Source organism: Chionomys nivalis, chromosome 4 (genome assembly GCF_950005125.1).
Source record: "Chionomys nivalis chromosome 4, mChiNiv1.1, whole genome shotgun sequence".
NCBI lineage: Eukaryota > Metazoa > Chordata > Mammalia > Rodentia > Cricetidae > Chionomys > Chionomys nivalis.
Genome location: NC_080089.1, coordinates 74222501 through 74240456, shown reverse-complemented (window position 1 = coordinate 74240456; position 17956 = coordinate 74222501). Strand labels below are relative to the sequence as shown.

At 39.0% G+C, this 17956-nt stretch overlaps 1 protein-coding gene across 3 annotated transcripts in view; it reads right to left on the bottom strand.

Moving 5' to 3' along the window:
* Myo5a (myosin VA) overlaps positions 1 to 17956 on the bottom strand; it is a 160547-nt gene that overhangs the window by 104580 nt on the left and 38011 nt on the right. For all 3 annotated transcript variants that reach the window (XM_057768937.1, XM_057768935.1, XM_057768936.1), the window contains exons 2-4: positions 14441 to 14551; positions 6142 to 6313; positions 4083 to 4227 (exon numbers count right to left, since the gene is read on the bottom strand). In XM_057768937.1, the coding sequence (XP_057624920.1) occupies positions 4083 to 4227; positions 6142 to 6313; positions 14441 to 14551 (428 nt within the window). The remainder of the gene's footprint in view (positions 1 to 4082; positions 4228 to 6141; positions 6314 to 14440; positions 14552 to 17956) is intronic.

Sequence of the window (17956 nt, the reverse complement as noted above, 5' to 3'; positions counted from 1 at the left end):
GATAATTTTAAATCCTGGAAGAATAAGGACAGACACTCTCTTGTCCTCTTTGGAGAAAACAACAGAGGAGTTAGTTTGCCCAAAGTTGGTGACTAAGTATGTCTAGACAGTGGATTGTTACAGCCTAACTCCAGAGGTATAGGGAGGTCTAGAGTAGGCTCCTTCTGCTTTTGCTTTGTCACTCCTTATCCTGGTCTGTCCTTCCCAAAAAAGAAGGAAAATGCCCATGCATTATCCTATCATACATAAGGACAACAAATACATTTCACAGAACATTATAACGGTCAAGCTAGACCATTTGTGAAACTGTTCCATCTTATAGTTGATTAAACGAAGATCCTGAGATTTAAATTCTATGGCTATTAGAATATGTATGTACTATGTAGAAGCAACTAGTACAGATATCTCTTTATGTTTTTAAAATTATTTCAAGGTTAATTTGACAGTATTAACTTTTTATTCATTCAAAACTATAAGTGAAACTTAGGAACATTGCTCTATGACTCAGAAAGGACAGGAAATATATAAGATTAAGATGATACCACACCACATGGCTTTAAGAAAACAAAACTAATTTTTGATGTTTTAATAGAATAACACTGTGATTTTGGTAAAGGAGAACAATCAGGGCCCAGTGAGATGGCTCAGAAGTCAAAGTCGGGTGGCTCAGTACTAAAACTGATTAATTGAACTCCATCCTTGAAATTCACATGGAAAGAGAACTGACTCCCGTAAGTTTTCCTCTGTGCTAACACACACACACACCACACATCACACCACACACTACACACAAATAAACAGCTTTAAGATGAGAAAAGACAAATAAGGATGTGAAGAAAGGAATACAAGAGAAACAAAGACCCCGAACTCACTCACCTTTTCTCCTCTAGAAGTCAACAAGCCCATTAAAGGAAGAGTCTGACAATATGGGCACTGCTCTCTAAGGAGCATGTTTAAAATGGAGATGGGGCATGATCATTTCTAACTAAAACCCCTACGACAGGGCTATCACGATGGCTCTACAGGAAAAGGCACTTGCACCAGGTCCTTTTCAGGCCTCCTGAGGTACTGCACCAACATGATACACATATATACATGCAGGTAAAATACTCATATATGTGGATTAAAAAAATAAACTAAGATGTAAACCCACCTCTTCACCCCTACCATGTACACATGATCCACTCTTCCTGTAACCTCTTCATCTCTAGAAAGGGAATTGCTCACCTTCTAGCTCTCAGAACAAATTCTTGTTATTATTCTGACTCCTGCTTCTCTTTTACCCTGTATCAGCCAGTTTTTTTCCAGTTCCAACTTAAAAATATATCTAGAATATATACCTATTTCTTCTCGCCATCCTCATTAATATTCTAAACTGAATTGTCATTTCTCACTCAGTTCACTGATTAACCTACCCCATCTCCTGAGTTTTACTCTAGCTTGCTCTGTTTTGTTATTGTAAAATTACTTTGTTGTGATTTCAAACTTGTAGAAAACTCTATGCACAGTAAAATGAATTCCTGCTTATGTTTGCCTCAGAGCCAGGAGCTGTCCACTTGCTCTGTTTCTCTATTTCTCTCAATCTAATACTTTCTGCATCATTTTGAGTGTGGATTGTAAACATGTATCTTCCTACCACCTTCACAATATGGTTCCTAAGAAGAGCTTTGTTCTTACCAATTTATAAGGACCAAAGTCAGGAAAGTTAACACTGCCATAATAACACTCTCATTTAATCAATCACCCTATTGATAGGTGACAAACATAAGCCTTATTTACCTTTATTCTTTACTAGGCTTTGTTTGTGGGGTGGAACTTTTATCTAGTTTGCTGCACATCATGTCCAGGACACTGGCTGGTTTTTGAATTGTGGTTATAAAATTTCTGTCAATAATGATGAATTGTATCTTTCCTAAAGATCTGAGGGGTTTGGACAAACAGTGCTGATGTGAAACACCAAGATTCACATCTGGGAAAGATGGCATGTTTATCTGGTAAGGAAAAAAAAAATAAGAAAAGATCCTCCAGCACTGATTCCTAACTAAGCCAAAGCAGACATACCCTGTTTGGTGACTGTAAATTTTGTGGATGCAAATTCGTTAATACAAGTGATAAATATCCTAACTAACTGAAGCATATTTTCAAAGTATCTATAAGAGAAAATTAGGCAAAGAAAAACAACAACCTTCAATTAAGAAATCATACTAATGACCGGGCGGTGGTGGCACCCCTCTTTAATCCCAGCACTCTGTGAGTTCGAGGCCAGCCTGGTCTATAAGAACTACCTCCAGGACATCTAAGTCTGCTAAACACAGAAACTCTGTCTCAGAAAAAAAGAAAGAAAGAAATCATACTGATTGACTCATGGGAAATATCATGTGGGATGAGGAGAATGCCAGGAAGCAAACTGAATCTGCTGACATTTGAGGGTTGCCACCACAATGATGAAAGAACCCTGCTTTCAGATTAAAGAACAGTACTGGGGTTGAGAATGGACTGAGCATATGCAACACTCTTGCTTTGATCCCTTGAGCCAAAGAAAGTATTTTCTGAAAAGTTGTATAATTTTTTAAGTATTAAAAATTCTTCAGAGATCAATTTTAGAGTCTAGCAACCCATGGGACCTCCTCTCTGACCAGTGGGTCTCAGGCTGTTCTGAGTGGTGTGGTGTCAGCATTGTACTGCAAAGCTCGAGAACTAGAAAAATCAAGTACTAGTAGACACTGTTCAGCTTAGAGGAAAAACGTACTGACAGATGGAATTTTCTCAACGTCAAGCTTTAAACGGGGGGGGGGGGGGGGGCGGTGGTGATGCGTGCCTTTAATCCCAGCAATTGGGAGGCAGAGGCAAGTGATCTCCGTGAGTTCAAGGCCAGCCTAATCTACAAGAGCTAGTTCCAGGACAGGCTCCAAAGCTACAGAGAAATGCTGTCTCAAAAAAAAAAAAAAAAAAAAGCTTTAAATTTTGGATAATCATTACCATTTTATAGAAGTATCAGGCATAATGTAGTATATTATATACTGCTAGTTCACTTAGCAATTTTATATTTAATATACTAATATTTTACTCAGATTAATTGAATTTTAAAAAATGATCTTCCTATTGATGAAACCTCAGAAAAATTATACAACTTCTCTGAGCCTCAGTTTTACCAATTGTAAAATGAAGTTTTAATTTAATAACAACACCAAACTCAAAAAGTTGTTGTGAAGATAATTTTGTTAGCAAACTGAAAGTAACTAACTAATCAATACCATGTAGGGAGACAGCAGACAGTTAACTTTAGCTCTTATTAGAAGTACTATTATTATTAAAACTTCTATGGGCTCTTAAATTGAAATAATTATAAAATTCTGTCACAGTTTGAACCCAAAATGTACACTGGTTTCAAAAGAGAAAATAAAGGCCTCTACAGTGTTAATTTCCTTTCTGTTTTATAAACTGCTTTGGGGGTTTCCCACTTCATATTTTACCAAGTTCCTCCTTGTAAGCAGGAGACATTAACGTCTTCTCTGCATTCACCCTTTCACATTACAGCACATCATTTATTATTCAGAGTATAATCTTATCTTGAATGTACCTTTATTTACCAGTCTCTGCCCTCAAACTGTTAGGGCTCTGTGGGTCATATGAGACACACTTTGCAGATGTTCTTTATACACACATAACTGATGTCATATTATAAATTTTTAATTGCTACATAGAGATAATTTATTTTTCTAGCTCATAGGTCTTTTAGTTCATCTGTTCCTTTTCTGAGAGACATTAGAGAAGTCACTTCTCACTATGGTTACTACTAAACTTTGACTCTCTCACCTATAAAACACAATACCTGTCCTTGCTTTGTCATAAGAGTATGATGAGATTCCAAAGGTAACTTAAAACCAAACTATATAATCTGTGTATTATTGTAAGATTTTAATATTTAATTAAATAGTTCAAACAATTAAGACAAATTGGTCAAAGCTACTTAGGCAGTAATTATTTTCAAGTTCTTATTTTCTTTAAACACCCATGACAGCAAAGAATAAATTATCTTATCTAACAAGAGCCATGAAATGATGAAAGAAGTTCCTACCAACCTTGCCATTTGCTTATAAGCCTCTTCAGCTACTGCAAAGATGTGAGGATCCATGTCACCCATGTTCTGGCCACTGTATGCATTAATAATATCTTCTCCATAAATAGGCAGCTGTTCATAGGGATTTATAGCTACTAGGACTATTCCTGGGAGTGGGGGGGGTGAGAAAGAAAATGAAATCAGTGATATCCCGGGCACATCAAGCTTGGTAAAGTGAAGCAACACAAAATCTTATTTCAATTCAGTTCATACTAAACTAATAAATTGCTCAAAGGTCAAAATATATCACAGTCATTGCCATTCTAAATTATTATACATAATCCTAACTAATCTGGACTAGATTGTTTAAAATAATGTGACCTGGATAGGGATGGGGCTCAGAAGCTGAGGACTTGTCAATCATTCAGAAACCTCTGGGTTTTATCTCCATGTGGAAAAAGAAAAATAACAGTGTTTTAAACAATTTAAATATTTTCGTATTTAGTTTTAAAAAACTGCAGGCTGAAGAGATGGCTCAGGGGTAAAGAGCACTTGCTGACCTTGCTGAGGATCTGAGTTCAGGTCCCAGCACCCATGTCAGGCAGCTCACAACTGCCTGTAACTCCAACTCCTGGGAATCAGACCTTCTAGACTTTGCAAGCACCAAAATGCATGGACACACACACACACGCTCATTTCTAGAGATTTATCCAATGAAATAATCAGAGATTCATTCAAAGGGTTTTCCTTTAGAAGAATCTCACACTGGTAGTCATACAGTGAAAACAGAAACCAACAAAACATATACTAGAATCACTGTGATTCTATATGAGCATTGTTCTGCACCACAGATTACTGAGTATTCTGAATTCTGAAGAATACTAAGTGTCATAGAAAGTGGAGATAGGTGAAGAATCACAAGTTCAAGGTTATCCTCAGCTACATAATGCATTCCAGAACAGTCTGGGCTATAGGAGATACTGTCTCAAAAGAAAAAAAAATCATGGAAAAATATGACATGTGCAAAAAAATAAATAAATAAATTGAAAGGCTGGTGAGAGGGCTCAGTAGTTAAGAGGGCTGCTTTTGCACAGGACCTGGGTTTGGTTTCCAGCACCACATGTGGTTCATCACCACCCATAACTCCAGTTCCAGGGCATCTAATACCCTCTTCTGACCTCCACAGGCACCTGATATGTTACACATGTGGTGTACATACCACATACAAACATGCAGACAAACACTCATACACATAAAATAAATCTTAAAATATAAATGGAAGAAAAACAAGGAAAAATATTTAAATAAGAGGGAGAAAGAAAGGTTATCATTAAGGATATGTAAGACAAATTCTCTTGAGAGGAAAAAGTGGCTGTGCCTGCTTAAATGGGCAATAGTGAAATCATAATAAACACGACATGGGCCAGCAAACCAATGAACACTCGGGAAGGAGTGAACACCTGGATCTGGACCTTAGAAGAGCTATGATTAGTAGGAGAGAGGGAAGATCATGAGGGAGAAGAGCCAGAGAAGTGGGAAGAAACAACTATGAACAAAATAGAGAAGAGAAAAACAAAGACAGATGGGGCTAGGAGAAGAACTGCAGTCATGCACAAATGTTCCAGCTTCACTTTGGAGAAAACCATCATGAGCTAGGCTGCTGGCTGATAGCACTGCAGGAAAGAGACACTCGTCACATGTCAGTCCTGGGTGTCTAAGTAAGGATAAAGGTAGCACAAACCTTCACCTGCACCAAATGCCAGTCTGTGAACACCTACTCTTCATGGAGTAGGTTTTTACGAGATGAAAAGAACTGGTGATTTCAGCATCTGACATGACTGGGAGGGGATGGTCCAAAAAACTGGACCTGTTCTTTTTAAGTTGAGTGAAACCATGTAAAGTCACAAGTAACTTTATTTGGCATGAACTGTAACCAGCTACTGGATACTGGCAAATCCTTCTGATAACTTCAAAGTGATTTTGTATGTATGAGAAATTCAACCAACTTGGCTTTCCCCATCTGCATTTCCATTACTACATACACCAAAGGAAAGCTTATAGCTCATCAGGAAAACACTTACCACAATATGTATAAATAAGTTTGGAATCGATAAATCGAACGCGGAGATTATGCAACACAGCAGGCTCATGAAGATAGCTGAGGGCTGTGAGATCATTTTCTCCAACAAGTATGTCAGGGTTCCGTAAGTGAGGCAGCTCCTTGGTCTTTGGATCTAGACGGTACTCCAAATCCTGAGGACAGAGATACAATATCTGCGTCAATAATGATGAACGTGAAACAGACCTATGCACTTGATTATTCCCTATTTCTGATTTGCCTCTTGGCTTTTAAATGTATTTATTTTCTATCATTTTTCTATTAACAGAGAAACTAGTAAAAATGGCAAACAATAAGGAGTGGTTTCTTTTCCAACAGACATATATCTGCACAAATAATTTAAAATTTTATTTTTATATTTAATTATGCATGTATGCATGTGTGTAGTGTGTGAGGGTGTATGCATGTACATGATGCAGTTGTCTAGACTAGACATTGGATTTCCTGGAATTGGAATTATAGGCATGAGCTGCCCAATGCAGGGAACCAATCTCTGGTCCTCTGGAAGAGCAATATATACTCTTACCCACTGAACCATCGCTCCAGCACCACTGTAAATGGTTTTTGTTAATATAGTGGAAGAAGTCAGAGTGTGGAGATTTTTTTTTTAAGGCAGAGATTCTCTGTAGCTTTGGAGCCTGTCCTGGAACTAGCTCTTATAGACCAGGTTGGCCTTGAAATCACAGAGATCCTCCTGCCTCTGCCTCCCGAGTGCTGGGATTAAAGGTGTCCACCACGACTGCTCAGCTGGAGTGTAAAGATTTTTTACCCAGAAAATTTCAACCTTTGGATGAGTTCTCATCTTCCTCTTCATTCTATGTATGGGAAAGGATATAAGAGGTCAAGAGCTTAGTTTTAAAGTCAGTCTGACCTGGGTTCAAAACCCAATACTGACACTTAACTTCTATGTAGCTGTGTGTGTTATTTAAACTAAGTTTTTCATTTGTAAGGTGGTTTAACAAAAAACAGCTCAAAAACTTTGGAAAAAAATTAAAGAAGCAATGCTTAGCACAATCTGAGAACTCCTAAGATTTCTTTTTTTTCTTTCTTTTTTTTAAAATATTTATTTATTTATTATGTATATAATATTCTTTCTGCGTGTATGCCTGAAGGCCAGAAGAGGGCACCAGACTTCATTACAGGTGGTTGTGAGTCACCATGTGGTTGCTGGGAATTGAACTCAGGACCTTTGGAAGAGCAGGCAATGCTCTTAACCGCTGAGCCATCTCTCCAGCCCCAACTCCTAAGATTTCTGAAGCCCTAAGGACCCCAAGAGTCCCCCGAAATTACGTGCCACATTGTATGTACATATTTGTACATACAAGACCTGAATGTGATCCCCACACAGAGAAATGAAAGCAACTCCTGAACCTGTCCTCTGACCTGTATATGTGCATCATGGCAAGAACACATATATATACACATACATGAATATGTACACTAAATGTCAAAATAAATGTAAGGAGTACTACGCATTATAAAATCATAGGTATATGGGACTTTTTGACAACACCAAGTATGAAAGCTGCCACTTTACTATATATTAAGGACAAATTGTATAGGCCAAGTGAAAAGAGGAAAAGATGGGTTCAATTATAGCGGAACATACTCGTTTGTTACTACTGAAGATGTACAGAGAAGTCAAATTTTAAATCAAGAGGAAATGGATTAGCATACAGGAAAGGCATGGAGCTTTGTGCCTTTCCCCTCTGTTAGCTGCTCCAGGGATGAGGTCCTTTTCTGTGGCTGACTGCTCACTGCACTGGCTCTGTCAGTCCCCCACTGTTTCCTCACTGCTCCTATCTGAGTACTTTCGATTCCCTTCACTACATTCTGCTTGCCTGACCACCTTTGATGGCATGTTTGGGGTCAGGAACCTCACTGATCTTTTTTGTTTATGTCTAGATAGTGTGACAATATGGACTGATATCACACCCTGGAGGATGTGGGGCTTTAGATATGCTCATGATCTTCATGGTTTGATAATACAATTCATCGTATAGTTCCAGAATAGCAGAAGGTCATCCAAGAATGTTTTTCTCAGTCTTCATAGAAGGATGGTACAATTATGTGGTCAGTATAGGAAAATAAAGTGGAACTGGGATATTAGAGAAGACACTAACAAGGCAAGAGTCATCTGTAACATATTTATAAAAATTCCCTCTTGGAATGGATATAATCTGCTTCTTTGAAATGACTAGTCATTATTAAATAAATGTGCACTCTAGTATTGCAAAGACCATGGGTTTTTTTCTATTGTATTCTAGGACCTAAACTACTGTATTTCCTAAAAAGGAAATTGGTCAGTTGCAGGGAGACTTTGTCTATTTTTCTCACTTGCATCCTGTTCTAAGAATTGTTCTTCCTCCTCTTTTTTTTTCTCTTTTTGTTTGTTTTTTGTTTTTGAAACACGAGATCTCATGTATCCCAGGCTCGCCCTAAGTAGTTCAGAATAACTTACAAACTTCTGATTCTCCACTCTATTTCCCAAGTACTGAGACGACAGTGTGCATGACTATATAGGGTTGATGACTTGCTTTTGTTAATTACACTGACTTCAGGCAAATCTATCTGATGCCTCTGAACCTAACAACCCACAGAGCTATGAACTGACATTAGAAAATATAGGCCAACAGGTCTAACAGAGCACCTAATACTATAAAACAGACAAATAATAAATGTTGGATACTGTAATTCTGTAGCTTGACATTCAGGGCTTCCTTAATCTGGTCTAATCCTCTACCAAGTCTCTTTGTCTCAGCTGTTTTCCTGAAATCCATATCCATAGTACCTTCTCTGAAACACAAACTTCACTATTTGTATTCTAAAACACTAATTACTCTCCATGTACTAGTGAAGATCAAGAGTTTTTATATTATTTTTATTATTAATTATGAAGACTTGGCCTTAGCTCAGGTTTTTTCCCAACTAGCTCTTATAACTTAACCTGTTTTTTATTAATCTTCATTCTGCCATGTGGTTCAATTACCTTTCCTCTGTACCTACCTGAATGACATAAAATCGTACCTCCAAACAACAATAACAAAACAAAATAAAATAGAAATAGTAATAGCCCTACTCGTAGCATTATTGTAAAGATTAAAATAATTGTCATGGGTTCAGTGATATACACCTTTAGTACCAGAAGAGGCAGAGAAAGGTGAATCTCAATGAGATCCAATCCGGCCTGGTTTGTAAAGAGAGTTCTGGGCCAGGCAGTGCTCAATTGTGAGACCTTGTCTTAAAAAAAATGAATTGTCTTTTGGGTTTTTTTTTTTTGGTCCAATAGCCAGGCAGGAAGTATAGGCGGGTCAACCAGACAGGAAGTAGAGATGGGGCAATGAGAACAGGAGAATTCTGAGAAGGAGGAAGCCCATTCTCCCCAGTCCTGCCCAGACCACCAGGATATGACCTGCACTGCTGAAAAAGGTACTGAGCCATGTGGCTAACATAGATAAGAATAATGGGTTAATGTAAAGCTACAAGAGCTAATAAGAAGTCTGAGCTAATGGGCCAGTTTATAATCTTATGGAGACCTCTGTGTGATTTTCTTTAGAGCTAAATGGATAAAGATACACAAAGAACCTGTCTCAAAAAGCCAAAAAGTAAAAATAAAAGAAATAGAGGTTAAAATAAAGCCACGTAAAGATGAAAATTACACAGAGAATCTTGATACTGTATGTCATTATGCTCTCTTTGAATTGTTTGAATGCTGAGGAAGGAGCAACAGCTCCTAAAAGATATTTGTTTATAAATGCTGCTGAATTAATCCAAGATAGGTATTTTGAAAATACCTTGACTTCAAAATTGAAGTCAAAAGGTATGTTACTTTGGAGAAGAGATTTTGCTTTTGTTTCCACAGGAAATGAGAGACTGTGGATTCATTCTGAGTTAAGAAAAATCAGGTTTGATCAAGGAAGACCACCTAAGAAATCTCCGGTAGGAACAGATGGCCCAGCTGTCAGAGTTCTACATCCAGAACAGATTCAAGATGCTGCCTGAGATGATCAAGCCTCATAGGATACTCCAGTTAGGACTTGATTATAACTCTAAATTTTTCTTTTTTTCTTTTTTTTTTTTTTTTTGGTTTTTCAAGACAGGGTTTCTCTGTGGTTTTGGAGCCTGTCCTGGAACTAGCTCTTGTAGACCAGGCTGGTTTTGAACTCACAGAGATTCACCTGCCTCTGCCTCCCAAGTGCTGGGATTAAAGGCATGCGCCACCACCGCCCGGCTACTCTAAATTTTCTTTAGGTCCCCATAAGATTATTAGCGCCCCCAACCAGCTGGAAGTAGCCTGAAATACTATGCCCACATTCCCAAAAACATGCACTATGGATATTTTCCTTTGTTTTTTTTAAAAAAGAGGGGAAAGTGGTGTGGGAGAATTGTCTATATTCGGTCAATCATGTTTTAAATAAATGCTGATTGGCCAGGCACGGAGTATAGGAGGTCAACTAGACAGGAAGTAGAGGTGGGGTGAGGAGAACAGGAGAATTCTGGGAAGGAGGAAGCCCATTTCTATCTGTCCTTCCCAGATCACCTAAGAAGCAGGACGTGACCTGCCCTGCTGAAAAAGGTACTGAGCTACATGGCTAACATAGATAAGAATAATGGGTTAAGATAAGCTACAAGAGCTAATAAGAAGCCTGAGCTAATGGGCCAATCAGTTTATCATTAATATAGACTCTCTATGTAATTTCTTTGGGGTTTACCGGCTGTGGGAACTGGGCAGGACAGAAACCCCAACTAGCAGGATCTCATGTTACATTTGTCCTTTTTTTTTTTTTTTTTTTTGAGGCAAGTTTCACATTTTTTTTAAAAATTTTTTTAAAGCAATCTTTTTTTTATTTTACATACCAATCCCAATTTCCTCTCCCTCCCCTCCTTTTGCTCCCCCCACATTTCCCCTACCCCACACCGCTTCCACTCCTCAGAGAAGGTGAGGCCTCCCATGGGGAGTCAACAAAGTCTGACACATCATTTGATGCAGGACCAAGGCCCTCCCCGCTGTATCTAGGCTGAGCAAAGTATCCCTCCACAGGGAATGGGCTCCAAAGAGCCAGATCATGAACTAGGGATAAATACTGGTTCTACTACCAGTTGCCCTACAAATTGCCCACACCACACAGCTGTCACCCACATTCAGAAGGCCTAGTTCAGTCTTACGCAGGTTCCCTAGCTGTCAGTCCAGAGTCAGTGAGCTCCCACTGGCTCTGGTCAGCTGTTTCTGTGAGTTTCCCCATCACTGTCTTGACCTTTTTGCTTATATTATCACTCCTCCCTCTCTACAACTGGACTCCAGGAGCTCAGCCCAGTGCTTAGCTGTGGATCTCTACATCTGCTTCTGTCAGCTATTAGATGAAGGTTCTATGACAATTAAGGCAGTCACCAATATGATTATGGGGGAAGGGCAGTTTAGGTATCCTCTCCACTAATGCTCATATTCTTAGCTTGGGTCATGCTTGTGGATTCCTGGGAATTTTCCTAGTGGAAGGTTTCTTGCTAACCCCATAATAGCTCCCTCTATCAAGGTATCTCTTCACTTGCTCTCCTTCTCTATTCTTCTCCCAACCTTCCCAATCCCTCACATATTCCTCCCCCCTCCCCTTTCTCTCCTTCACACTCCCTTTTACCCTACACCACTTGCTCTCAATTTACTTAGGAGATCTTCTCTATTTCCCCTTTCTGGGGGATCCATGTATATCTCTTAGAGTCCTCCTTGTTTCCTGTGAGTTAACCAAGACCCAGAAAGACAAACATAGTGTGTACTTACTCTTAAGTGCATATCAGACATAAAGCAAAGGATAACCAGCCTACAGGTCACAACCCCAGAGAAGCCAGGAAACAAGAAGGACCCTAAGAGATGAATTGCCTTAAAAGAGTTAGAATCATGCTTGATACTCAGTAAGTACTCAATGCATGGGTTAATCATTTGAAAAATAAACATACACTTTTTTTAACATTGCGGTGGTTTCAATGATAAATGTCCCCTTAGGATCAGGCATTTAAATACCTGGTGCCCAGTTGGTCACTGTGCTGGGAGGTGTGGAGATGTAGCCCTGCTGAAGGAATGCACTAGGATGGGCTTAGGGAGTATACATGTAGCCTTGCCGCAGTTCTAGTTTGATCCCTCTGCCTCATGCTTGTGGTAAAATATGTGATCTCAGCTTCTTGCTCCCACCACACCTGCCACTTGCTGCCATACTTTCCCAGCATAACAGACTTCTTATCCCTCTGGACTCTAAGTCCAAATAAACTCTTCTTCTGTAAGATGCTTCTGCTGTGGTGTTTTATCACAGCAGCAGAAAGGCCATTAATACAGAAGTTGAAACCAAAAAGCAGGCTGTCGCTGTGAAGACCAGACTACGTAGGGTTTTTGAAGGAATATGAAATCTTTGGAACTTCGTACTAGAAAAGGGCTAAATGCTGTAAATGGAGTTTAGCAGGTTGTTCTAGACAGTGATGCTGTCTCCCTGAGCCAGCCATTAAGCATCATTCCTCTGTGGTCACTGCTTAGTTCTTGTCTCCAAGTCCCTGCCTGGAGCTCCTACCTCAGCTTCCCTTGACAATGAATGTAAGCTGTAAGATGAAATAATACCTTTCCTCCTCAAATTAGTTTTAGTCATGGCATTTATCACAGCAACAGGGAAACAGGGTGGAAGTCTTGAGAATCCTGGTGCTGCCCTATTCTAATTCCTAATTATTTGGCGTTACATATAGTTATATCAAGTTCCCTGGCTAGATTATGGGTTTTCTTATTTTGTTTTAAATTTTTAAATTACACTTATTTATTAATGTATGGGAGGAGGCACACACAGGTACACATACATCTACCATGATACACAGGTGGAAGCCAGGGGACAAGTTTCTGGAACTGGTTTTCTCCTTCTATCATACAGATCCTCAGGATTAAACTCAGGTCATCAGGTTTTGTGGCAAGAATCTTTATCTCCTGAGCCATCTCATCATCCCTTGTTCTATGTATTAAAACAATACCTCATTATATAGACCAAGCTGGACTCAAACTTACAATTCTCCTGCCCCAGTCTCCTGTATGCTAGGAATACAGGAATGAGACACTGTACCTAACTTAAACTGAAAGTTCTTCTAAAGGTTTTATTATTTTAGTCATACACACACACACAAACACACACACACACACAATTTGATCATATTCCCCCTCCTATTCCCTTTTATTATCCCCTCCCTCTTCCACTGAGTCCTTTCTTCTTCCCAAGAAACTCCCTTCTACTTTCATGTCTATGGGGAGATAGGGGTCAGAAGTGGGTAGGGATAGAGCCCATTGCATCTGATTAGGGTTGTCTGCATGAACATGGGTTGGGGTTATTAACTCAAGGAAGAGCAACTTACCAGTGGCTGCACCACTGAGGAATATGACTCCCCATCCCTAGAAATCATTTACTACCTGTAACTCTTCAGGGAGGAGTGGGGACTCATAAGACCCTTCTCCATCCATGCTGCAATGCTAATGGGCCTAGTCCTATGTAGGCAGTCACAGCTGCTGTGAGCTTAAGGTGCAACAGCCATGCCATGTCAGGAAAACAGCATTTTGTAGAAACCCCACCCCCATCCTGACATCCTCCAGCTCCTATATTCATCCTCTCTCATCTTCTTTGAGCCTTGGAGAGGGTAATATAGATGCCCCCAAATAAGGTTGAGCACTTAACACTAGGACTATAAACTCTTTAAAAAAAATGAATGCCACAAAGTTCTGTTTAAGAAGAAGTGTGACATAGCCTGCCAAATGCACTGGACAGAATAAAAGCTTTGGAACAAAGATGAGTTCACTGACACAGACTACAGCCAGTCAGCAACAGGGCTGCTTGTAAGGTCTTCTGGTGACTACAAAATGCTTCATATACAACAGCTCCTTGGTAAATATTTCCCAAATATCAAATCTTAGACAGGCACTTAGTTATTATGAACTAAGTGCAATGCTTTCCTAAACATAAAATATGGATGCAGAGGTACCTCTTTAGTATTAAAATTAGAAATTAAGGCAAATTTTATAATCACAATAAATGTAGAAGCTAAAATGATGGTGTTTTAAAGCATGACTTGTTTTTACTGGCCTCTATGTAAAGTACAGAAAAAGTATCATTTTATCAAAATAGTAAATAACAGTATTAAAGTAATTCAATATTTGTGCTATAATTGGGATTAAGGAAATTATAGTAAGATTTTATCTTTCACCCTCCATCACTTCAGGCAAACACAAGAAATGAAGGCGAAGTTCTTACCTTCCCTTCCTCAAGGTGAAGTAGCAGCACTTTATCTCCAGGCTTATAATCTTTGAGCAACTCTGCTGACTTCCACACTTCCTCAGGATCAGGTATCCAAACTCTGGCAAACTAGAAGACAAAAAGGAAAGAAATTTAAGCTAGCAAATCAATCACTTAACAACCACATTTACAACATATATTATAACTTCACTTATAATTAATTTATAAAAAGGCATCTTAAGCAAGGTACGGTGGTGCATGTCTTCAGCTCAGTACTGGAAGGGGAAAGAAGATCAGAAATTCAAGGTCAGTCTTAGTTATACAGTAAGACCTGGGACCCTGTTTCAAAAAAAAAAACAAACAAAACAACAAAACAGAACTCTGAGCTATATGAAATTTGCCTTTTTTTGTTGTTGTTGTTATTTTGTTAGAGGCACCATTTCATTTACATAGTCCAGCCTGGTCTTGACCTCACAGTCCTTCTGCTTAGTTCTGCTGAGTACTGTGATTACAGGTATATACCATGCCTGCAATGACACTCACTTTTAAAATTAGAATAGAAAAGTAGGTTAGCCCCAGTACCACTACTGTTCCCAAATTATATAAATAATGTGCTCTGAAAAAATAACCAAAATTAAAACCTAGCTTTGCTTTATATAGTAAGTGTAATTTGGGGTAAAAATTTACATATAATGTCTATTTTCAAAGTTCTAGGATGGTAATTCGACAGCACAGTCATCTCTTTATGGTAGCATTCACAATCTAAATCTTTCATTGTGGTTTCCTCATCTGCAAAGCCTTGGTGACATCCCAGATACCTTTCAGGAACCATTCTAGTGGGGAGATAAGAAATAAGTGTGTCACAGGTAATTCACAGACTGCATATCCACAATTTTCTTTGAAAAAAATTATTGCTTATTTTAACAGTTGAAGAAAAACATTGTTATTTGAAATTTTGCATACAGTATTTTATAAAGATTGATAAGAATGGTATTTGACTAGCAATACATTTGGCTCAAGTAACCTCAATACCATGAGAGTGTATGATAATTACCACAAAATCCTAAAACTATAGCTTCAACTAGTTTTTCTCTAGACCTAAGTCAGACAGGTAATCTTGAGGAAAAGTACAAAATATTTTGATATTTAATATGTATATATGATAATGTAGAACAAGCTAGATCCAGTTGGCTGAGGAAGACATACTGATATCAGCCAGACTAAATCTCTTCTCTGGTCTGTACTTATATTCTCATTTATGTAAAATCATCTCCACATCAATCCTCCCTCCCTATCCATCTTTTCCCCTTACTCTCTCCTTTCCTGCCGCCCGCCATACGATCACTGACCTGCACGCTTAGTAGTTTCCAATCCCCTTTTACAGTTGGAAACAAGGTCGCACTAAAAAGGCTTTAACTTGCTATGTAGACCAGGCAGGCCTTGCTGCAGCCAACCAAGAAGCTAGAACTACAGGTATGCACCACCATGCTCAGCTAGACTTGAATGGTGTATGTGTGTATAGGCGCACATACATGTGCATGTAAGTGTAAGTGTGGAAGTCAAGGGTTGATGTTAGGTATCTTCCTCTATTGCTTTCCATCCTTTGCTTTGAGACATGGTCTCTAGCTGAACTGGGAGCTCCCCAAGTCATCAAAACTAAATGGCTAGCAAACTTTGGGGATCTGCCTGTCTTTGCCTTCATAGAGCTAGGATTATAGGCATGTACTAATGTTCTAGCTTTTTATGTAAGTTGTTGCAGATCCAAACTCAAGTCCTTACATGACAAGCATTTTACAAACTAAGCCATCTTGCTGGCCCTGGGTTTCATTGTCAATAGTGAACAAGACATAATCTACGTGGGTTTCGAGTTGAAATGACATCTGGATTTAGGTGTCTGCATGTAGAGCAGTTGTAGTGCAATGATATTCTAAGTACTGGCCACAAGTTCTGCAAACCTCTATCAACAACACTCCCTAGTAAAAAAGAGATGTAAATGATTTAGCAATAAATTTAAAGGTGAGGGGAAAGAGAACAAAAAAGCAGTAGGTGACTGAAAGCAGAGGAGATCTAAGACTCCAGAGAACTTAAAGAAAATGTCTCTGGGGGCTGGAGAGATAGCTCAGAGGTTAAGAGCATTGCCTGCTCTTCCAAAGGTCCTGAGTTCAATTCCCAGAAACCACATGGTGGCTCACAACCATCTGTAATGGGGTCTGGTGCCCACTTCTGGCCTGCAGGCATACACACAGACAGAATATTGTATACATAATAAATAAGTAAAGTCTGGTGTGTGTGTGGGTGTGTGTGTGTGTTTGTGTGTGTGTCCCTCTGGGGCATGAGCTGAGGAGAGAAATCATCACCAATGCCCCCACCTCTGAACCTGACACATTAATGACATTCTACATGGCTAATAGCAATTATGAAATGCCTGGGGTGAAATATTCAGGAACTGTTACTCTAAAATGTACACAATGGGCTTTCTAAAGAAAAGGAAAAACATTAAAGCAACTAGAAAATATTAGGAAAATGTTACACTTAATAATTATATATTTAATTTAAAAACTTTGAGATATACAAATAAGAGAAGATACATGTATGTATATGTATACATGTATTTATATTTATGTATACATGTGTATTTATTATATTTTTATATATGTTAAACAAAAGAATGATACAATGAATTCACATATAGCCATCATTTAGGTTCAGAAGTAATTGTATTGAACCCTTGAACAGAAGAGCTTCTTTGGCACTTTTTCCCCTTATCTTACTCCACTATTCTCTAGTTATGTCAGAGTTTGGGTCTGCCGTACCCTGAAGGGTTCTGCTGGGTTGCATGTCCACGTCTTTGCTTTAACTGTTTCCAACATTTAGATCACCATCCCTCTATTTCCAACCAGCAGAACACTATTTACCCCTGCTATCTGCCCTCCATGCCATCTTCTCCAAGAAGCCTTTCCTTACTTGTCATTTGGCACTTGGTTCTCAATGTCTCCTGTATCTCATCCAGCCTTCTATTAGGCTCCTTATCCCACTACTTGATTTATCCAAGTCCAGAGACTTCGAGCTCCTTGAAAGTAGGTCTGTCTTTTTCACCTTTGTCTCTCTGGAACTTTACACAAGACTGCCCTTAATAATCTCTCATGAACTCTGGTCATATGACTATTCTTGGCCTCAGATGATACACTTCCACAAGAGTACACAAAAGAATTACTGATCTCTCCCAACACTCTCAGAAATAGAGAAAGGTGCCTGAAGTGCTGGACCATGTAGGAAATGTTGAAATGACAGAACAGCCAGCAGAGGTTTGGCCCCACCCCAACTCTACCATGAAGCCCTCACTGAAAAGACAGAGAAATGACACTTCTACCACTATACTCGATCTCCCAGAACAGCAGAAGAACAAAAAAGATGGGGGTGAAGGAAAGCTAGCAGTCTAAAACAGGGCAAGGAGTCAGACTGAAATGTAAAGAATAGATTAGGGTGTGGGAACATGTGCATTTGGTGCAGGGTTATCAGTAAGAAAAGAAGTGA